Source organism: Corvus moneduloides, chromosome 3, assembly GCF_009650955.1.
Source record: "Corvus moneduloides isolate bCorMon1 chromosome 3, bCorMon1.pri, whole genome shotgun sequence".
NCBI lineage: Eukaryota > Metazoa > Chordata > Aves > Passeriformes > Corvidae > Corvus > Corvus moneduloides.
This window is the reverse complement of record NC_045478.1, coordinates 31,567,522-31,591,653: the sequence shown is the minus strand read 5'-3', so window position 1 is coordinate 31,591,653 and position 24,132 is coordinate 31,567,522. Positions and strand designations below refer to the sequence as shown.

Genomic DNA, 24,132 nt, shown 5'->3' with positions numbered 1-24,132 from the left:
TAATTACTGATTCACATTTAGATTCTAGGTGTTGATACTTTATATGGCTTCTATACCAACTTCAGGAGAAAATGCTAAGGTGGATTTCTTTGGAGCACGTAGGCACTGTAAGGACTATGCTAGCCAAGATAAGATGTCACAAACTTAAGTCAGGAATGAGTGTATTAATGGAAAGGTGTTAATTAGTCATGCAAAATGAGGCAAAGGTGAAAAATAGCCAAAGATCACAGGACTTGTGGTCCTGAGTATTTTTACTTACTCCTTCAAAGGTACAGTTTTGTGCTGGCACAAGCTGTCTTGGTTGTATAGCAATTCTGACATTTTGAGGGCTTAGTAAACTCTTCTGGGATACTTTTCTTTTGGGGTGCAAATACTGTAATATACTGCTTCGCAGTTTTTGGTTTCCTAATGGACTTCTGAAATGTTCACAGTATAAGAGAATATGAAGTATTAAAAGATTTTCCTAAATAATTGTATTCTAAAGCATGTTTGACTTGCAATACAGAGAGCTGAAGGTGTAAACTTGAAATTCTCTACGTGAATTTGTCTTTTGTCTTCATACCACTGGCAAATCAGTCCAATTGATTTTGACCAGCTCTCTTAATGTCTTCAAAACTTGACAGTATTTGTAAAGACATGTGTTAAACCTTTCACTTTCTTATGATCACCTGTGCATCAAAGTGACATGACAGTATGACTGTTTTGGCTTAGTGGCTACTTAAATATCTGTTGCAATCTCCAATTAGTCCTTCCTCTAAAAAGGGAGTGTGAAGTGATACTATATTGCTACAGCTTTTTGTTTTGTGAATTGAGGTCATCAGCAACAACCATGTCTTTCATCCATAATGTACTTACATTAATAGTAGAATCTGATATTGAGTCCAGTGATCAAAATAGCTTTAAATTAGTTTCATTTTATATATGTTTTTCTGAACAACCTGTTATTGGGTGGCTTAGCTTGCTTTTATTCACTATACTTCAAGCTAGTGTGCTAGTATTGTATATCATCTGCATACAGTTGATTACTTTTAGTCTTTTGTTATTGCTGAATTGAAGATGGATCTGAAATCCTTAGTCTGAAAGCGTTAACTTTATCAAGTCGTGTGGTGATGCGAGGTTTTTATTGTATTTTCATATGTTTTCTGTACCCCAGTGGTTCATCCCTACCTTCCCCACTCCTATTCCCAGTTGGTTTGCCCCAGACCCAAGCCGCTCCCCCCGGTGCTCCGTACATGGTTGTTCTCCTCCCCTTGTTCTGGCTCTTTCCCTATCAATCACCCAGACCCCTCCTGTTGTTCCCGAAGGTTCGGTGTCCATCACCTGAGCCCTCCCTAATTACCCTTATTGGCCCCCGTCAGTCCCCCAAGATCCTGCCCCCTCGGATACCTCTCCTCTTGGAAATCCCCTAAACTTCGACGCCCCATTGGGGCATGTGACCCCTCTCTCTCCACCCCCCAAGACCATTGGGCCAGATGTGAGTCCATCCCTCCAGCGTCCCTCCCTCCTAATCCGCTTATTGGTCCCTGGTTGGTGTACTCCCCTTGTTCACCCCCCCTTTATAAGGCATGGGCGCGCTGCAGGCGGGGCTTGTCCTCTGTGGATCCATCCGATAAAGTTGGGGTACCTCCTGTGGCAGGCCTCCTCACTACTTTTTATCTCTCCCTTCGTCGGGGGCTGCTGAGTGCTGCAGTGTCTGGAGCCGGCGCTCCGCAGGGTAGAGCTGAGGCTTCAGAGGAGCAGCTTTAAAGCTCCGTGCCTGCGGCTGCTCCCCACTCCTGTCACACACCGCTGGAGCCAGCCCGGGCAGTGGGCAGCAGCGGTCAGTGTGACAAAGTCCTTTGGAGCTCACAAAACAGTAATAGTCTGTATGCTGCCTAGTGAATTTTAGTAACTTTTCAATACTTGAAGTTAAGAGCTAGAATGAGAGGAAATGAATGTTTTACTCTTTCCTTTGAATTACTGTGCAGTAAATGAAGTGCCCATGTAACTTAATTTAATTAAATTTTTCCTCCTAGGTCTGTACTCGATCATTCTGTTCTGCGTTTTTCTGTGGATTCCCTTTGTCTATTTCTATTACGAAGAGAAGGAAGAGGATGATGGCAACACATGCTCCGTAAGTTTACTCTAGCAAATGCACCAAGCATTGAAAAGGCAGATGAATATAGCCCAAAAAATGAAAGCAAAAATGATTTTTTTAACTTAGAAATGGTATTAACATTGTAGTATTTGTCTATTACTATAGTCCCATAAAAATCCTGGAGCAGCTCTTAGTAAGACATAGTCTGATATTCCCTAGTCTGAGTGTTGTGGTCTTGCATGAAGTGAAACTTTAGTGAGATATGTAATTAATGTCCATATTTTCATGAATTCTTTAACCTTTCTAGAATTCTTTTGAGCAAGATTTCATACACAGGAAGTTAAAACTTCTTATCTGAGACTTAGAATAGAGAGCATATATAGTGACAGCTTTTAAAGTAGAGAATAGGAAGATGGTTCTGATTCTGAAACAGGTACTCAAATTTAGTGTCTTTCTACTGTAGTGTTTGCATTTTTCCTTAAAGTAGGCAGTAGTAATTTACCTGCAGCTAACACATTTACTTTTGTAATGCACTGACTTGAGACCTTTCAGGGAATATAGTAAATGTGTGCCAGTAAGGTACTACTTTTCAAATGAAAATACTTTTCTAAAGAATCTTCTAATCAATTAATCAGTATTGTTTTCCTTCTCTTTAGTTGTAACCTTAGCATAAGACGACTTTTAATAATAGCCATAATATAAAGTATTAGTAATAAGTATTTTCTTTGAGTGTATTTGCACTGAATATATCCAGGCTTCCAGCCGCAGCTGCTCAAATGTATAGCGTATGATATATAGCATAATTCCATGTCATTGTTCATAGTTCTCAAGCTATGAGACTCTTCAAGAATGTATACTTATGACTTAAATATAAAACTACGCATGCTTTTTATGGAGTTTTTTTGTAGAATACCTATTATGCTAAGTATACTTAGTGTGCACAAATCCCTTTATATTCATTTTATGTTGATGTATTAACTTTCTCTTTAATATACAGCAGGTTAAAACTGCGCTCAAATACACCCTGGGATTCATCACAATTTGTGCAGTTCTTCTCTTAATTGGGTAAGTATTTGTACTGAGCACTATTCTATGCAAGATTTATTTATCAGAGTTCTGTTCTGTGCTTCTAAGAGGTAAATTATGATGCACTCCATCTGTACAATCAACATTATCTTAATCACTGATAGGGCTTAAGTATCATGAGAATTAGGTACCTGAAAAATAAGAGTTTAACTGGAAGATAAAATGGTTTTCTTAATTGTGGAGGTACTTGTGCTTCCAAGTTGACTGCATGTGCAGTGTGAATTAATATCAAGGACATGGTGGCTGTGACACAACTACATTAATGCTTCAGTGTACAACTGGGAGTAGAAACTTGTCCTTATCCCTGCTCATCAAATAGTGCTTTACCTTTCTCAAATGCTTTTTCTGAAATGGACGTTGCAAAACAGCTTTTTAGGAAAATGATTAGATGTTATGTGCTTATACTTTCCTAAATGGAAATGCTGTCTGAAGGATGTAAGTGTAGTGTGGGGTTATACTTACGTTATAATTGTGCCTTCTATGATAAAGTTTTGGCTGGCATTTGTTTAAAAGGCAAATGTTACTGAAGTGAATAACCTGTTTGCAGCAAGTACTGTTGTTCTGAAACTGCAGGTGGTAGCAGAAAATTGATTTCAGATCACCATTAAGCATGACATGCACACCAATACTGAGTGTTTCTAGTGTCTGCTGTGTCATAAGCTTTTTAGCATTTTGACTGCAGCAGTAAAGTTGGTAAAAATTGCAAAATGTGTGCTAAAATGGTCCATATCAAAGTACTGCAGTGTGAAGTAGAAACTAGAGTGAAATTAATGCTTCCAGTTGTATACCATCTTACTGGAATATTGTTTTAGTTTTGATAAAAGTTAAAGGTACCTTTTTATCAAGTCTCTTGTCCTTTTAAGTGAAAGTAAGGTATTTGCTCTTAAGAGATTGAAGGGGTTTGTTACCTTAATCATGGTCTAGAAATACTACTAAAATTTCTGGCAAAAGCTGTTTCTGACAGGTAGCTCACATCATAGGTATAGATAGATGAATTGTATAATATATCCAGTTTAGAAATTTTGGTAGTATCACCTAACTGAATCCTCAGTAGCTGTAAGCATGTTCCTTCCTCTCTCCCAGTAGTATAGAATTTGGTTCTTGGCTCCCTAATTGTCCTCTGTGCTGTTAGTATTATTCTTTAAAAAGTCTTCACAGCTTGTAAATTGCAGTGGCATAGGCCACCCCCTTTGGTACTTGGCCATATGACAGTGAGATTGATTTGCAAACCAGAGAGCTTGGTACTTGGCCACTTGCCCTTGGACTAAGTCACTGAACAATGCTTCCCCAGAGGGTACAGACTTGAAACCCATGGATAAACAGCAGGAGTTTGTTTTCTAATTGGAACAGTTTTATTGCTAGTATCCACATGAGATTACTTGCACGCTTTTATGGTCGTAATAATTAAATAGTAGTATCATCCTAATGCCCCCAGAATAAAGCATCCTTGTTACCTAAGATGCTGCTACAAAAAAAAGGTAATTCTTGTATTTCCCCTTTAAGTGAGACTGCAAGACTCCCTTCAAGGGGAAAAGGCTCAGTTTTAGAGGCAACTGAGGTGACTGTGCTGAAGGAAAATGTGAACTCTATTTCCAGTAGAGTTATATATATATTAAGTAACATGTGTCTCAGTGTTTATGTATATGCTTCTTCTGAAGAAGTTACCTGTGTTAAGAGTTAGTCTGCTGTTTCCATAGCAAGGGCAGGGAGTGGCTGCAGAAGTCCAGTGTGACAGAAAGAGATAAAAATATTGGAGCTGAAGCTTCTGTATGTGTGGTTTGACTGAATGTGGTAGTGAAGACTAGTCTTGGAGTAGCAGGGGATTCTCTCACTGGTGTTTGGGATCAGAGCAATGTTAAAATAGATTGGAATTTTATGTACTGGGCTTGACTCTAAGTGGCTAGGCTTAATGGACTAGAATCTTCCTGCACACAGGTTACAAGAGTGAGAGGAGTTGGAATATTTCCTGTTAAGTGCCTGACAAAGTCTTTCTTCCTGTACTTACATGCCTAGCGTTTCATAGTCAGACAGCCTCTGTTCTGATGGGTTTAGCAAGTAGTCTGTATGATTAAAACAGGTCAATAAATAGCTTTAAAGGCCTACACAAGAAGGTTTTGCCAGTTCTGTGGCCAGCGGTCCTCAAATAAATTATAAAAGCTATATTAAGCTCAAAGTTTGAGTGTCTTATTCTTACCAAGATGTTGACCTTGCTCCACTAGAGATCTTTGTGACTGTTTTGGGAAACAAATCTGTTTTGTACTGCATGATCTTGGAGGTTTTTTCTGACTTCATAACACAGCTCAGTGAGCAGGATGTTATTGTCCAAATTGTTATGAGGAGTAGTGTTTGTACCTCTTGCTTTACTTGTCTGTTATGAAACAGTTGTCTGGCAGAAGTGTGCATATCTGTAACACTTAAATCCTCTGCACACAAATAACCTGATGCAGAGTATCATTAAAAGCAAAGTATAGGGCAAATTTATACTGGGATACTCAGAACTAGTTTTTACTTGTCATACTTTTCCCTTCCCATAAATTATCTACTTTCCTTATACTTTCTCTAAATGTCATGTGCTTGTCAAGGGGCTTGAGATACTGCAGTGTACATTAAGGTACCCTTAAGCAGTCTAGTATGAAACAAAATGTTTGTTTTTGAGGCTAATGAATTTTGGTTCCAAAATGAATGCCTCCCTGACTGTCAGTGTTTAGAATTAAACTGGTTACCTTAAATTTTCTAGAACCATTAGCTCTTAAAAAGCTATGAATATGTCTAATTATCCTATAAATAGTTATGCAAATTATATCACAGCAGAACTCACTTAAGGAAATGAGTCTAAATCTGGTGTGTTGGAAAATAATTTCCTAAGGATGACAGTTAACAACACTTTGATTTAAGGATCAAACTTCGCCCATCATACACTTGTGTATTAGCCCTGCCAAGAGTGAATGGTTTTAAGCTGCTTGTCTTGCATTTACTTGCCTTGTTCTGCAGCCTAGATATTGATCTAGATTTTAATCATAACTTACCCAGGTTGTGTTTTGAACAGCACAGCAATTTGCTTCTATTCTTAAAATTGCCACAGTTAATAATTTGATTTGTGTCCAGAACTCCAAGTATCAGACATCACAGCTGAGCTGTTTTGTTTGCTTGGATTACCTAAATTTATAATTCATGTGTTCCTTTCTGGGGCCTTTGGTGCATGGAACTTGAGGAGGAACTGAATTAGATGTCCATCTTCTTCAGTCAAGGTTTATCTGAGTGCTAATTGAGGAGTATAATGTATACAGTGGTCCTGCTTTGATTAGTGTCATTTGACATACTGGTTGTAGGTAGTCCCAGCAGAAAAAAAAAAAAAAAACCCTATTGTTCTTGGGGGAAAAAAAGCAAGCAATTATAAATATCCTAAAATGTTCTTCCATCTCATTTGTTCCCTGTGTGTGGTCCACAAATAGCAAATCCATAGCGGTGCTAAAATAAAAAGGACTTGAGCTCACTTATGTTCTCAGAGTCTCCTATTTCAACCATTTTTAGCAAATAAACCTGCAGTTATTTCTTTCTATCATTTGTAAGTAGAAGTGTTGCCTAACTTGGTTTTAGTACATGTGTCTTCATTTTGCCTGGATGCTCTTTTACAGAAAGAGTTGCTACTAGAGGCAGATAAAAGAATAAATCTAAAGTCAACAAGCATGTGTCAACTTAAGCAAATGCTAGCCCTTAATCTGCCTTTTATACAGTCAAGAAGATTTTTTTAGAATTAAAATCTTGACTTCTAAAATGTCAGGGGTTTTTTTTGGCAGAGTATCAGTTTGGTTTTGATGTGATGATTGCATGTGCACACAGCTGGTTTAGCCCTAACCTTTGAAACAAAAGCATGTATTTTGTACTTAAAGTTTGAGACTGCTCCTGAAATATATGTATTTCTTTGGGACTTGAAGCAGAGACCTAATAATGTAGTCTTTGTTGTACAAGTCCAAATGATACTTGTAAACATACTTTATGGACTTCGGTTTGAGTTCTTGCCTTCTTTGCCTGAAGTGTTTCCCTTCAAATCTGTCTTCCTTGTGACTCGTAGACATTCTATTTCATGTGTCAAAGCTGTGGTTTCAGTGGGTTTTTGCTATGGAGGTACTGTTTTTCCAGCTGTTACAAAGCCAGCAGTTTTGTCTGTAGAGGTGCTGAAGAGTTACTCTTACTAGTTGACTTCAAATGGTGAGCCTGGCAACAGGACGCGTTCAGCTAGGGGCCTGCTTTACCTGACATTGTTCTCTGACCAGTCTTTGCCAGTCTGCTTGTTGGAAGAACAAAAATACTTAATGAACTTCTCTGCAGCTCAGTTCTCTGGGTCAACTGCAGAACTAAGAATGAAATGGAGCAGATGTGTTACTTTAGTTGTAATAATGGAAGATAAACACATCCCTTTATATTTTAATGCTTGTTTTAGAAATTATTATTTTATTTTGGCTTTCAGAAGTGTGTATTTATAAGAGAACTTGTCTCGATGTTTAGAGTTTATTTGCTCCTCTGCATAAGAATCAAATTGGGATAATAAATCATATTAATACATCTTTTAATGATACTTGAGTGTAGGGCCCTTACCTCTTTCAGGGTAAATAGAATATCACTTATTCATTGACCTCAGACCTGACTCTACACACACTTGCATGTACTCTGCTGATCTAAATGCAGCATTTGAGGAGAATGGGAATAAAGTTAAACACTGCTTTTTCTTCAGGAATTAGTGGATATCTATTTTCTTAATTTGGAAGTAGAATTCTTTTTATATTTGACTAATTAGGGTAAGAAAGTTCTTTTTTTTTTTGTGTTGTAGTGCTTTTGTTCCTTTGGATATTCCTAACAAGAAGAACTCCACAGAGTGGGAGAAAGTGAAGCTCCTCTTTGAAGAATTTGGAAGTAGTCGTAAGTTTGAGATTTGTTCGAGCTTTGCATGAGTTGCTACTCTGCTAACTTCTGTCACTTGTTCATTGACTGAACAAGATAATTAACTTCCTTGGTGACGGTTTTCTAACTCATCTCTGCTTTCCTACAGTAAATCTTTGCAATACAAGTGTTCCTCCTGTTCAGAGGAAAAAAAAATTAGAACTCTCTTGAAAGACACTGCCAGGATCTCCTCTATGTTCTTTAAATACAGTCCCTATTTGACAGCAAGGACTCCAGTGCTGTATCCTCTGATATTTATGGTGGGGAGAGGAGGCTCCTTTCTTCCACAGTCTTCACTTAACTCCGCTTTTAAATGCTACTTGGGCACTGAAGTTTGCTGGCTTTTAGGGTGTGGTGAGTGTGTATCATGTGTGACAGTCTTCAGTCATTTACCTAATGAAATGCAGTACTGCTGCTCACTGTAAGAATGAGACAAGTGAGTGATTCTGTCCATTTAGACAGGAAAGTCCTGTGGGTGTTACAACTTCTTCCCTTTGCTCTCGCAGTACTGACCTCTTCTAAAATTGTTGTTCATATTTGTTATACTTTACACTAGGACTGTGAAGAACTGTTATGAAGACCAAGCTCCATGAAACAGTATTTAACACTTAGCTGATGTAGTTCATGTGCTTAGCCAAGGTATGTTTTCAGGGTAAAGGTGTGAAGGAAGTGTTTTATAGGTGAGCTAAGACAGATTTGATGTCACTTTTCAAATGTAGTCAAAGAAGGGTAACTAAAAATTGTCTAGCAAACATTCATCCCAATGCATAAGTAGTCCATTATTTAGTGCTTCATTCTTGATATGCATCAGAGTATTGGCTTCTCTGTGAATGTTTTAGGATATAATCATGCAAGCCTTCATCAAGTCGTATTCTGTATTATTCCAGGAATTTTGTACTGACTAAAAGTTCTCTGCAGTGACATACACCAAACACTGACAGAGATCACTAATCCCTTCAGGGCCCCATCAACTTTACATGTACAGTTCACTTAAGTATTCTCTAACCTGATCCTCTTACACCAAGGATACATATTCCTTCCAGCTTTTCTCCCTGAGCTTCCTGGCCTGGGTTTCCTAAAGTCTGGTCTTGCTAGTAGAAACTGAGGCAGAGAAAGCATTCAGTACCTCAGACTTGTCATGGAAAAGTCCTGTCTCACTAGGTCCCCTGCCCCACTCAGCAACAGGCCCCTATTTTGCCTCTTATTCTTCTTGCCACTTAAATACTCAAAGCCCTTGTTTGCTTTGACATCCTCACAGAGTCTTTAATTATAATATGCTCTGTGCTGTAATTTGTGCTTGTAAGCATAGGAGATGGGGAAGACAAATCTATAGCTTATTGAATGTTTTGGCTGTCTGCTTGTAGGTGTTTCTCTTGCTTTGCAGGGATTATAACAACATAGGAAAAAATGCTTCTTAAACTGTTTATACAGGTTGTAATAGCAGTTGAGCTGAGATGTAAGCTGATTTTTCCAGGTAACCTTGGTATGACTGTGTAGTGGGTTCAGTTCGTAACAGTGCGGAAACACCAATTTAATGTAGTGGTTTGGCCCAAAATACTCATTACTGTTTACCTTCTGTGAGATAAGAATTAGGAGAAAAGCAAAGCAGGCACAAAACTTTGAAAGAATATGAAGAAGTTTATTAACAGACTCAAAAGAAGGAGGAAAAAAACCAAAATCATACCACACCTTCAGAACACTTCTTCTCCCCCCACCTTTCTCCCTTCTCCCAGTGACAATGTAAAAAGACAACCCTTGAGATGTTCAGTCTGTTTACCACTGCCATAATAACCTTCTTCAGCTCATTTAGGAAGACGAGTCTCTCTTGCTCATGCTGTGGAGACATCTCCACAAGAAATTCTCTCATGGCTTCAAGTATCACGAGACAGCCGCCCGGGTTGGTTCTCTGCTCGCATGTGAGTCCCTCCCCCAACTTGCAGCTTTTCCCACAACTGCTTTCGATGGTCCACTCTTGAGCTACTGGGGTACAATTTTAAGGTTGAGCCATTCAGAAACCAAGGTTCTTTTCACCCATCTCTGGGAGTATCTTCATCTCTAAGAAGAGAGGCCCTCCCCCCTTTCCCTGGGAGCAAAGGGGTCCTCATCATCTTCATCTCTAAGACTATCTCTGGGGCGATCTGTAGGAACAGAGGTCTTGTCCTTCTGTTTGGAGCAAGAGTCCTCATCCCTTCCATCTCTCCCTGTTCAAACTTCTCATCGAATTACAGCTGCTTCAGCATTTGGTTGTTTCAGCACAGGTACTTTTGCTCACAACTGCAGTTTGAATGCTCCACCCCCTATGCCTTCATGAAATTACAGTGGGTACCCTGATATATCATAGTCCATCACCACCATAGCTTTACAACAGATTTTCAGCTTTAAGCATCTCCTCTTTCCCCTCCCTCAGGATTTCAGCTCTTCTTTCTTTACTTAATGTCTGCAGCATTTACAGCACTAAAAGGGTTAATCTCACCCGGGCCTTGCAGCTGGAATGAAGCTTATCACTGTTGGTCACATGATCCTTTGCCGATGGTGGTGCAGCTTCAGCTGAATCTTGGCTGCACTGGAGAGGGGGAGCCAGGCTGCTCTGTCTGCACAGAGCAGGGCTGGGGAGGGGGTGTGCAGGTGGAACAGGGCCCATCCGCTCCAGGATGGCTGTGGCCCGGCCTGGGCCTGGCCTGAGCAGGTCCTGGCAGGGCCCTCTGGGTCCCTGCATGGGCCCAGCCCGGTTACCTGTCCCTGGTAAGCAAGGGAAGCAAGAGAGTGAGGTTGGCCTGGGGTTTGCCTATTCTTAAGTGTGGATCACAGAGGCGGTCGCAATTTTATGTGGCTTAAAAAATTGTCAATATTCAAACTAGCCAGTTGATAGGTTCTGTCAGGTCATCAAGGAAGCTGTAAGCACCCCTTTGCAAGAACATCACTTCTGTGACTATGCTTGCTAACCTGTGACAGACTGTAACAAAGTATTTGGCTCTGTCTTTGCTATGAAATACAGTATAGCCAATGTTTATTTGAACTAAGAAAGTAAAATGATTAAGATTCTGGGCTGGCATGTGAAAGTCTGATTTTGTTTTCTATCAGCATTCCCTTCTGACTTGTAATTTCATAGGATAATTCAGATTAAAGAGACCTCAGGCCATCTAGTCAAATCTGTACCAAGAAGGAAGCTGTAAGGTAGACTAGATTGCTCAGGGCTTTATGAGTATTGCCAGTTTGGTCAAACTTGGAAACATATCCTCTGAGAAGGCAGGTTACAACCACCCCTTTCCCCCCCCCAGGTTTGGGAAAAAATGAATTTTTCTCGCAGGAAAGTGAAAGAGATACAAACTATTTATTTAACAAACACACTGGAAGAGGATAATAATGCTAAATAATAATAAAACCTCTTGCTCTGCTGAGAGAAACCTGGGAAAATTTCAGTCCTTTCGTAGTCTCTCTCTCTCCCCCTCCTTGGAGCTGGGACAAGGTGGTGTGCCCACCTCCAGGGTCAAGGCCTCGGTGGAAAGTCCTCCCAATGTATTCTGGTGTTGAAACTGTCCAGCGGAGAAAAATGGAAAAAAAATGAAGTCTCAGGAAAACAAAAGTTCAACTCCGTCTCTCTCCAGAGAAAAAGAAAGCCAAAAGCTGTCTGGAAAGCGAGCAAGCAGGGCGCTTCCTCCCGCTCCTGCCACTGCTGAACGCAGAGAACTGTCTCTATCTCTGTGCCCTTGAAACATGAAAACAAACTGCAAAGGTGCTTTGAAAAAGTACACTTTTCTCTCCCCCCTCTCAGGCTCAGTTTAAAGGCATAGAAAGGCACAAAATTAATTTCTGGGCATAGAACAGCAATATGGGATTCAATATCATAAAGTCACCCCAAGACAATCAGCTAGCTCTTGAAAACCCCCTAAGTTTGGAGACTCAACTCATTGTGAAAAAAATCATTCCTCTTACCTGTTGTGGGTATACCTGCTGTCACCCATTGTCTCACACTTGACAACTATGCACCACTGAAGAACCTGGGCTCCACCTCTTTGCTAAGCAGACAGGCTGTGTTGGGTGTCTCCAAGCTTGTCTGCGTTCCAGGCTGAACAAGCCTGGCTCCCTCAGCTTCTCTGCACAGCATGTGCTCCAACTTCCAACCAACTCAGTTCTCCCCTTGCTCAGATTTATCAGTCTTAGCTGTAGCAGGGGCCTCAAAACTGGCTGCAGTATTCCCTATATGGTCCCTTCCTTTAATAGATGGGCATGCTGCTGGCTTGTCTTCAGATTGCTGTCTCCCAAGACCCCCACACAGGGGGGCCCCTGTGTTTTTGTAGAGCTACTCTACAGACAACAATTCTCTGCAAAAGGTTTTGTTGTTCCAGATGCTGGAGAAATAAGGACAAAATGCTTGCCTCTTGTCTTTACTTGTACCTGTTGTCCTGTTTCTATATTAATTTCCCCTTTCCTTTGTCTGTCTGCAGTGGCCCAAGAAATACAAAGATCTTGAGACACAGGACAAACATCCAATCATCACTTGGTAGTTGGTAGTGGGATTATGAAAGGAATGCAAACTCATCCACTGAGACAAAGCCTGATAATATACTTCTGGTATACAATTATCAATTTTTCAGCCAGTTAGTTTCTTAATGTTCCATTGAGCATAGTTCAGACTTTTAAAATGGTTGTTAAATGTTGGTTTCAAATACTTGTACAGGAGGATCATCAAATACAGTGTGTAAGTACATTGTGTGATATGTTATGAATAGGGGTCATGCATTTGGGCTTTTTTTTCTCCTAAACTTCAGAAATAAGTCAAATTTTCACAGCTACTGAAGGGAAACTAGTTCTAGGTTTATTTTTGTGGGTTTTTTTTTGATACGTTTTAGACATAGCTGTGGTATTTGAAAGGCAAGAACATACTGCTTTTACCTCTGGGAAAGTTGTTTGATACTATCTAGCAAAGAGAGTAAAGGAGAGATTTGAGCTGTGAAGTTGGATTTGGCTGTGCTATTCTATTAGTTTTTGGTGGTTTTGGAAGGAGGCCTGTTAGTTTGGTCAGAAGAGGGGTGCAGCTCCTCATAGAGGATAGTTATGATTTCTCAGTTTGGGACTGTTTGGTGCTGTGTTCAGGAAATAAGAATGGAATGAACACAGGCTAGTAATTCTGTGTGAGCAGGAATAAAAGTTACTGTACTCTAAATTCTTGAATTAGCTAGAGGGGAGGATAGGGGGGAGAACACTAAACTCTAGTTTGGTTATGGCTTGAGCACAAATGTGAAATTGATTGCTGAAGTTAATTTCTGTAGGGGTTACTTTAAGTTTCCATGATACTATGTAACCAAAACCACTTGTGAGGTCTTGCATGGTGAGGTTAGGGATAGACCTGAAGAATTATGCAGGCGTTAGGGAGTTAAATGCCTGTTTTATTTGGTCACTCTTGTCTTCTGCTATCTCTTTTAATTACTAGAGTTATAAGACTACAGTAACTCTACAGTCACCTGAACTCTTTCCAGTTTGTTGGTCTGTATATACATTGAGTGAAGCTGAGGCTTTTTTTGGTTGTTTGAAGGTTCCATGCTTGTCTGATTCTGGATAATGCTTTTATTAGGAGAAATCAGGTGATAGCAAACAAAACTAAGATGAACCATGCTGAATGCACATGAAAGTTGTACAAGTTACACGGCACCCTGGGGAGACCAGAAATAAACCTTCAAGAGGCATTAGGCAGCTCTGGGAGCAAGTTCATTACTGGCTATTCAGCCATTTGGGTGAATGCAACTTCTGTGAGCTTGTAACAAAGACAAGAGTCTGTCTGGGACCGTGCAATTTGGGATAAAGATCTGCTGTGGTCAAAAAGCTCTTCTAGGTAAATTTTTTTGTCTGAGTTATGAATGGTAACTGTGTCTTAATCTTTTTCTTCTTTCTCATGAACTTAAATCTCTCATGAAAACTAATTTAGGAAGAAGTGTTCTTACACATCTACTTTTTTTTTTTTTTTTTTTTTTGCAGATGGCTTGACTGCACTTTCATTTTCCATTAGTTCCTTAACTGTGATTGGAATGTTGGCAGCTATCACTTACACAGTAAGTTGTTACACAAGGTTTTCAGATTTTTATCTTCATGATACTTGCGGTTATCACTGGCTGTACCTGTGTGGAAAACTTGTCATCCTAAAAAGATTCAGCAATGTCTTTAGCTCTGGATTTTCATGGTTTGAGATACTCGTTCTAAGTTTTAGCTTTTTGCTTTAAGGACCACTGTTTTAGTACTGAACACAGATCAGACTTAATTTAAAAGTGTTTATGCAAGGGAATGTCACGTTGCTTATGACTTTTAACACAGTCACTGACTTCTCTTGCTCTTAAGCCTTTATTTCTCCACCATGATGTAGAGAATTAAATGTTGCCTTTTTTTTTTTAATTCATTGAAATGTGGTGTAACCTAGAGTTGGTATGGAGCTAAACTACTGCAGTTCTTTCTGTGACTTAGAGGGATTTGGAAGGGTTCATTCTGTAACCAATTGTAAACTGTGTGATTGAGGCTATGTTCAACTGCTTGACTTTGCCTTTATGTACAAAGGACAGGGACTGTTTTAACTTACTAGCTTTGGCCAACATTTAATGTTTATGTGGCCGTTTGCTTTTCTACTCTGTTCTTTCTTCCTTCAGTGAATAATCAGTGTGTTTGGAATGCTACATGTTTTAATTTGTCATCAAGGTGAAATTTTGCAACAAAGAAGCAGCTTTAAAGCTTAAGATAAAGCTTTATCTGTTATCAATCAGTTAAAGTTTCTCAGAAATTACTTTTTTCCTGATAGGTTTTAATCTTAAGGTTCATGTCCTTGCTAATATAATTTTTTCTTCCATTGCAGCCTGGCTCTAACATAAGGTTGTTCCCATGTAGCTTTGCTTGTGAATTCTAAGTGCCTTTGTAGCAACAGCTCCTGCAGTAAATTATTTTGAAACATTGTTACCCAAGGAGCTGTTCAGTTTCCGGCAAACTATAAATGTATAAAACTCAAACAAGGATTTAAGAAAGAGGGAAGGGGGTAAGGTACTTACTATGTTAAGGTTCTTAAATTAGTAACAAGTATAGCTAATGATTTTCTGTCTCTCCGGCTGGTGTCAGTTACAGCAGAATTATGGAAGGCAGTTCAGGACAGGTTCTCAGATGTGTCAGAATCCCCAACAGCTTGGTGGCCATCAGGGTCTGTGCAGTAGGTAGGAGAGCAATTGAGTGGATCAACTAGTGGGTGTCTTAGGTGAGCTGAATTGCTCTCAGCTCCATTGACTAAGTGCTTTAACCTGACCCAGATGATAAATTTTATTACTTTAAGCCTTTTCTTAAAGTGACATGGGTCATTAAATTATTCTGGCTATCTTGCTGACATCTGGACCATGTGATGGCCAAAAAAGATGTAGACCCCCATTTAGTCTGTAATAACATGTCATATTTTGTTTCCTTTAATTATAGAAGAAAAGATTAATTTCTTGTTCAACTACATTACACTGCTGAAGAGCACAAATAGTGTTCATATAGTGTTATTCTAGCCTCCATGAGACTAACATCAAGAACAAACTCATTAGCTGGGAGAATCTCATTAGTGTTTTGTTCAAACAACCAAGCATGGTTTTTATAACTGTTAGAAAACATCTAAAATGTGAGATTGTGGAAAATAAAGCAACTTTATTCCTGACTGAAATGTAAACAATTTACAACAAAAACCTTAGCAGATACGGTGCTTCATGATATGGTTTAGTGGGCATGGTGGTATTTGGTCAGAAGTTGGGCTTGATAATTTTGGAGGTCTTTTCCAACCTTAATGATTATGTGATTCTTGGAATTTTTTCAATTTATTGCTAATATTTCCTACTTCCAATGTTATTGCCTACTTATTTTTGAGCCCAGATTGGTTGTAGGCACCATTCAGCTGAGTATCACAATATGCTTCTGTCCTCAACACTAGCTGAACCTGGAAATCCACGGTCAGTAACTTCAGTGTTATGTGTTGTTTGTTTTCTCAGATGAAGACAATACCTTATCTTCAATATTGTTGCTTTAGTGTCAACATATTTAGAACTTACACAAATACTGAGTGAAAAATGAGGTGAAACATCAAGCATGAGAACTAGCTGTTATCTGAATGCCTTAATTACCAAGATTTTTGGGCTAATTTGTTGCTTTGTAAACTTCAACTGAGATGTCTATGCAAATGCCTGGAGTGTGACATTGATTTCCTTTATTTTTAACTGCTGTATTTCATCCTTCTGGAACTATCTGTTCTGTTTTACAGTGGGTGTTAAGGGAGAGTGGGAGAAATCAAGGAGCTTATTTTACAGAAGTTTTGGTTGAGCTCACATGGGAGTGGGTTGTTATCTACCTCTGATGTGAATTTTTTATCATTGTTTGCAGGCAGGTGTAGAATCTTTTCCTGAAACAGTGAGCTGCCTTTGATATATGGGTGGACTGAGGTAGAAATGTGTCACAGACAGTGAAAAATACCTATTAGGTCTGTTTTCAAAGTTGGAGCAGGGTTTTCTTTATGCTGTAGTGCTTTCATGACACTTTTCCCACCATCAGTGGTGGTCAGGCTTCCATATTTAAGCTATCTTCACCTGTAACAGCGTAAGCAATGCCCTTCTCATGGTCTGAAGAATGAACTGAGTGTGCCCTTGACAGTATGTGGATGCCATGTACCTGCATTCCAGTTTATATTGGTGGCTGGACTTGTCCCAGTGTTATGACATAATACAAAAATTGCTTCAGTAATGAAAAGTTTCTGGGCTGTTGTGCTTCCCTAAACCTCAGGGAGAGGTTGGCTCAGAGTGTAGTGTGTGTTTACCAGTTTGGATTACTCCACTTCCTCTACTTCAGAGGAGCTGAACATGATTCTGGAAGGAATGACACTTTTCTCTTGTCTTTGTCTTGTGGTTGTTTTTTGTTTTGTTTTTTTTTGCTATATTAGCCTTGTATTAAAAAAAAAAATCAACTCTAGATGAGACAAAGACCTGAGTGCAGAGAAGTCTGAGGCATTGTCTGTAATGCTTGCTGCTTACATCTCACAAGTAAGTATTTAGGCTCTTGTGTTTCTTCAGGTAGCCTTCTGCTGCTTATGAAATTGTTTATCCCAGTTTCTAAAGGTGGGAGATCTTTGTGCTTAGTCAACAAACCACTCTTTGATCATTGGTGTTAGTTGTTTTTTTTAAGCACAGAAAGAGAATACTGTTATGTAAGAGTGAACAGAAGAACAAAGACACCTATTTCAAAGTTTTCCACAAACGCTTAGTAGATGATGGAAAACAGAATAGATGGAGACACTGTGTGGTCTCTGAGTTCCTGTGTTTCTGGACAGAAGTGATCTCACATGTGGTTTATACCAGTGAAGAGTTGAGGATCTGTAGTACAGACATAACTGAAATTTTTTTGATGTTCCTCTGACTTCTGCATATCCTCAGCCTGTTTCAGTGCCAGAGTTGCTATTGTGTTGTTAAATGGAAGCTAAGAACAGGTGTATCTGGTCTTCTATATATTCATTCACAGTCGAGAAAAAAAATCTATTCTAAGTGAATATCTAATAAAGGTTGTATTGTAATAAGTGATATGTTAGCAACTCCTTTCCTACCTAATTAAAAATGACTTTACATTGAATGCTTACTATAACAGAGAATACTAAAAATAAATAGGAATGCTGTGCCTGAAGTGACTTCAGCTGACTGATTTCATCTTCAAATGTTATTTATGGAAGAAACCATGAAAGAGATGAATCAAGTGATTTTATTAAAGTCCCTGGCAGTGCAATTTATCCATTCTACAATTAGTTGAACTTATGTTAACAGTACTGCTTTGTGTGGCCTTCGGCATGAAGAATTAGATTATGGCTGCTCTAAAATTGAATTTCTGTGTTGTGGTAATATACAATACTGTGAAAAGTTGGGGGGGAAAAAGGCTTTGGCAATGTCAGCAGGTAGCCTTGAATTTGAGTAGAAATGGAGAGCAAAAGCTCACTTCAGCATGTGTGTGCTCCTAGGCTTTCTTTGTGAAAGCGTGTCCTCCTCCTTCCTCAGGAGGAGGGATACAGCAGGGTGCTGTTATTTGGATTGTAGATGGCTGCAGTTTAAATTATGGAACTAACAAATTTACCCCAAGGACTGATCTAGTTAAAACCTACTTTTTAAGGATCAGTCCAGTGTTCAGAGCCTCTCAAGGCACTGATTGGTTTAATACATTACTCTGAAGTCCATGGTGAGCTGTTAATGCAATGAAGAACAGAATTCTTATCAGAGCACTGTATTGTAGCATTTGATATGTTGGAATTTGGGGGGTAAGGGTTGACAGTTGAGGGACAGCACAAATTGAAGCATCATGCTGGACCAGAGTTGTGGATAGCTGCACAGTTGTGTTACCAACTGTGATGGATATGTAGGTAATGCTACAGTTCAATGGGGTTGTCATTATATTGGATTGCTGGCTTCCATTTTCTATGGCTTCAAACATCAAAATCACAGTAAATTTGATCTAGTGATACATACAGAGAAGAGCTGCTTTTGCCATTTGAGGGAAAATGCAGAGTTTTGCTTTTGAGTTGTGAGCTTTTCCCCAGCATCTGAATGGGGTAGGATGAAATAGACTGTTAAAACTGAAGTTGCCAAAGAAATAAAACTTTTTTGGCATGAGAAGTTCCCGATCTCCTCAATTTCTATTAAGTCCTAGTTAAAAGCTTTGAGAGGTATTAGTAATAAGTGCTGATCCTGAAAGCATCTCATCCCTTGAGGTAAATCACTGGGGAGGGTACTAGCATGGAAATTACCAGCTTAAAAAGTTTCTTTTCCAAGAAAAGGTCAGGGAGAAAACTCAGAACTACTTTCATTGATAGCTTAATATAGAAGGTTGTGTATGTTTTTGATACCTACTAAAAAGCTATAGTTATTATAAGAATTAGATTTTAATTCAAGTTCCATGCTTGCTAGAAAATACCTTCAGGAGTCAAGAGCTAACATTTGAATAAAGGAGCAAATTAAATGTTTTGCGGTATTTCTTAACACCATGTCATTCAAATGAGAAGATGAGATGCAAGGAAGATGATTAAGGAGTATTTAGAGGATTTTAACTCCACGATTTAAATGGAACATAAATTGGTTTGTTCTGTTTAGTTTCCCATGTGATGATATTTGGGACAGTCCTGCAGAATGTGGCAGCAGTGTCTTCTCTGGGCAATAAAGATGTCGGGCTGTGAGCTGTGTGGTTCTTGAGTCAGAACGTTTTTCTAGTAGTGTTGGAATTCTATAGGAAAAACGGCTTCTCTAACACTTGATTGCAGAGCAAGATGACAGGTGTCTAGCATGAGGCTAAACACTTTTGGCAGTAGTGTGTAAGGATAATTTAAAGCAGACATCTTTGTTATATTTGACAAGTGTCTCACCTTAGTGAAATGTCCATAGCAGTAAATTCTCAAATTGCTTCCTTACATTTGCCCTGTAAACTTTTGGTTTTCTATCTTTGGGGTTTTTTTTATTATGGCCATTCCAATGAGCAGTTGTTCTTCCTAAGGTACTTATTTTATTAAGATGTGGGCACAGAACTGAATTGTCTACATTTCCCAAAAGCTTGGAGTGTAGCAAGCACATAGGTTAGGACCAAAGCAACCAAAAATCAGTAGATGTGTGGTCAAGCAGAACTTTTTTTTCAACAGCATGACTTCTTAATTGTATATAGCAGTTTAAGTTGGACAAAAAGCAAAGTTGCTTGCTTCTGTGAATGGATGTAAAAATACAAAAGCTGTGGTTACATTTCTTTTGACTAACTTTGAGCTGATCCTGTTTAGCATGGTTTTCTAGAATATACTAAAATTTCATGTTACATTTCCTTGCTGAATACACTGAAGAATAATCTTTTCTTGAGTTTAATTGACACTTTGGAAGATGAGGAAGGGACAAGAAAGATGAAACTAGGGAAGATGCGTATTCTAAATTTTTAACTTCTTAAGGGGAAATAATAAAATAGTGTAGGTGAATAATGTAGATGAAATCTACAAATGTTCCCATGATGCGTTAATATTACTGATAAGAGCATAAATATAGATGTCATTTTCTCAAGTACATGCAATATTTAAATGAGCAACATTATTTAGACCTATGTCTTGGTATGTCTCAAGTCTCAACATAATTGGTAGTTGCTTTTCTGTTTTCAAGCTTTGTCACAAGGTCTACTTTTTTTTGGCATTATGTAAGGTATAGTACTGAAGTACAATGCTTGATACTTAAAATTGTTTTGTAAGAAATGTGGACAACTGATCTTCGGGGGGCTCTGCAAATCCATGACCTTGATGATTTATACTGACAGCTTTCTATGTCTATAAATATGGAATAGTAACAAGAACGTGACAAATGAGGCCTGTTGTGCTGTCCTGGTTTTGGCTGGGGGAGAGTTTGAAACAGTTTTACAGATGATGTAGTTTGCATCTATTCTTTCATTAATGGGTTTTGCATTGAAATGGTTCTACATGGCCTTAGGTATTAGAACAATAGTTGTTGTCAGCTCCAGATTGCTATTAGAATTCAAGGCAGAATAACAAGTTACTTATATAATGATAGGCAGATTAATTTTTGAGTGATCTTGTGCATCTCATTTAGCATGTCCTTGAAGGATAATTATAATTGGCTTTGTAATTTTTCCAAACATTTAATAAGCATTATTTGCTTTCTTATGGAACTATAAAAAGCTTTTTTTTCTCTGTCCTGAAAGAGGCAATGTTAGAAAGCTTAGCTTGTCTACTCACAAATAGGATGACCTTTTCGCACCTAATTTTTGTCCAGATTATGATTTACTTTTCTGCAGTTGACATTAACAACCAAAGAGTTTAAAACCTTTCAGAATCTGTCTTACCTTAAAAGCACTCATTCAGTAGTGATAATCATTTAAGCAGACATCAAACAGCTATTGAGAAATTGAGATGTTAGTAGCATTCATCGTCATTACTATTTAATCACTTCGGTGCCAATTCTGAAATAGAAATGTAACTATTTCATTATGTTCACTTCTCTATGAAGTAATAAATAACCAAAATAACAAACTAATCTGGTGACTGGTTTAACAGCCTGATTCCTACTACACTGTTGGAGAACTGTAGATATTAAACTGGTGGATAAATTATAGTTTTGTACTTTAAGAGTTGGAAAGTAGATTAATCTTTTAGTTGTTAATGCTTTTCTAAGCCTAATGGAACAGTACAGAAGGTGGCAGCTAGGCAAAACAATTATGGTCAGTATTGTAACTGAAGTAGAGTTAACTCTTTCACAGATGTTTTGTCCAGCAAGCACAAGTTCACAGGGCATAGTAGAACAGCTGTAGTATAGAGGCTGTTTTGTTTGGTTTCTATATCTTAGAAACCTTGACAGCATTTTTTTTGACCACTTGAACATTGACAAATAATGAGTCTGTATGGTAGAGAGAAAACATTATGAGAAATGAAGGTGAATGTATAGCAGGATAGTATAAGGACGAATAGTAAAGAAATGGAGAAACAAGTGCTTAATGCAAGATTCATGTTGTGTACAGCAGATCGTGCAGGAATTGCCATAGTGAACCTACCTATTCTGTTTGGTCAATCTGTTCCATGCTTTCACATGTTTTTTATAACAATGTTATCCAAAAAGTTGATGTGCTCTTGTAGCAACTGAAAATTGGATGCTAAAACTTCCCATGAAAAACTGAAATTTTATCAGATAACATTTTGAATTATTTTTGAAGCTGTATGGTGTGAGATTTTTAGAGGAAGCAAGTACCCCACTGTCCATGAGTGAGTTTGCAGTCTTCAGATGCATTTAGTAGGCTTTCTCCTTTACCCCTCATAATTTAAGGGAGGATATATAAACTCCTGTCACTATTTGCCATGCTTAATGATGTTCTGGAAATAAGATTCTTGAATTCCAATTGTTACTTTTGAATGGTAGTTGGAGATGGAGACATGACTTTAATGTAAGAAAGCAGATGATGAGTCCTTTTAGAGTCAGATTAGTTTGCAGGAGAGCTGTGCAGCCATGCTGCACAGAGAAGGTACAGTTTCAATCAAGGTGTAGTCCCAGTTCCTTTTGCACGGACTCAGTGTCACCTGTGCTGGTGTGACACCTGAAGGTGTGCCTCTCTTGAGGCTATTTAATTGGACTGACTGATGCGGTCAGTCAGAAGCAATGCTGGCAAGAGTGCCTTGTATTCATATGAAACTGTTCAATGTAAGCAACTGAATTGTGTCAATTGCTGTGAATGGTAAAAGGTATCCTGTGACTTCCCTCATGGTTGGCGTAATTCAAATAAAAAGCTAATTAGGTTACTACTATATAAAAGTATTCTTCTAGACCAAAATAATTGTTTAAATTGAGGGGTTTTTTTTACCTGGGACATTTGTATTGAAGCAAATGAGCTCATGCTTGACTGTGTTTCTTAAATACTGCATATATTAAAATAGATCAGCTGTTTTTAATTTGAATAGATGAATTTATGTCAGTCTGGTTGGTAGAATTGAACATTTTGTCTTTCATGGTCACACTTTGAGGTGAAGTATTGAAACAAGCTATTGTAATAAAATAGGAATTTGAATATTTCTATCTTTAAAGCTGAGAGCACTTCTGATGCCTTTTATACAGTGTTTTTAAAAATTCTTTTTTTAATTTGGCTTTTTAATGTGACTTCACTAGAGGGCACTGCTGTGCAAGAAATGTTTGTCAGTATTAATTGCTACACTTCTTGCCCAAGATTACATGTAAACCTTTTAAAAACCTCAGTGGTAACCATTTTAAAGCCACTTGCATTATATATAGACCTCTAATTATAAATGGAATAGGAAGTCATTCTGGTATGCTACACAAGTACTTTTTTTATAATTTATTGAAATCACAGGTTTATTTCTTAAATACCTTTAACCAGAAAAAGTTTTTAAGCTATGTTCATTTATAGTTCTGGTTGTGCACCAAGCTGATGAGAAAAAATTTGCTTGTTCTGTTTGATCTCTAGCAAGGAGAGATGATCCTGTTTGGGTCACAAAGTTACTCATTTGACCATATTTTTTTAGCTGAACATAGCAGATATAGAAAATGAAACATAATCAACTTCCACTTAAAGTATAGTGCCTGATGGCTTCAAGCTTTTTGCAGTAGGTGTTCAAAATTAGCTTTAACTCATTTAACTCTATTTTAAAGTAATTGACTATATTAATTGTTGTGTGATTTTGTTGTCTTCCTCTTAACTGATCTATGTGCTTATGGCTGATATGGTTGATGTTTAGGTCTTCCCACCGTAATACTTCCTTGTAAGTGAAACTCTTCATAGCTTGTGCAATTTAGAAAACTTACACTAGAAGTTATGGTTTCCAGCAAAAAACCTTCCTGGATCTTTTCAATAGTCAAGGATTTATCCATGAAGCAGTTGCTTGATGAAACAACTTCAGTAAAACATGATTTTACAACTTGTTGCAACTTCACTTATGTTCTGCTTTTTGTTTCTGAGTGACTATTATTAGCATAGGAGGCAATTAATACAAAATACTTCCCTTATCTGGCCATGGGTTGAGTTTGGCGAGTCTCAAGTGTTGTAACATGCTGAGTCTGCAAGAGACTAAGAATAAGAACAGCAGCTCTTCCTTCTAAACCTGAACTGTGAATGACATGAGAGCAGCTGAATCTGCTGCAGGATGAGAAGGAAAGGGACCTGGGAGAAGTGGAGATTAAGCAAATTAGACACAACGCTCATGTAAATTCTCATAAGGTATTTAATGCTCTGTCTGGAGCATGGAGTTTATTTGGGCTCAGTGGCATGCTGAGAGAACAGGTAAAGCGTGCTTCTCACTGCTCCTCAGTGCTAGCTGATGCTGCATGAAGGTACTGAACTATTTGTTGCATTCATGGGAGTTACAGGGTCCTGCTTTAGATGGATTTATTTTCAAATTACTGTCTCAGACTGAACTACCACTTCCATGAGTAACAAATAAGACAGGAGTTTCAAAAGCTTTGTTTAGACTGTTCTAACAGGGTTGGGAAGCTGGGTTTTCTATTGCAGTAAGTTGTTCTGTGTTTTTT

At 38.4% G+C, this 24,132-nt stretch overlaps 1 protein-coding gene across 1 annotated transcript in view; it reads left to right on the top strand.

Moving 5' to 3' along the window:
* Positions 1-24,132, top strand: part of LMBRD1 (LMBR1 domain containing 1) — a 72,554-nt gene that overhangs the window by 13,295 nt on the left and 35,127 nt on the right. Inside the window, exons 4-7 of the mRNA XM_032104735.1 lie at positions 2,016-2,113; positions 3,075-3,142; positions 7,992-8,080; positions 14,075-14,148. Coding sequence (XP_031960626.1) covers positions 2,016-2,113; positions 3,075-3,142; positions 7,992-8,080; positions 14,075-14,148 — 329 coding nt within the window. The remainder of the gene's footprint in view (positions 1-2,015; positions 2,114-3,074; positions 3,143-7,991; positions 8,081-14,074; positions 14,149-24,132) is intronic.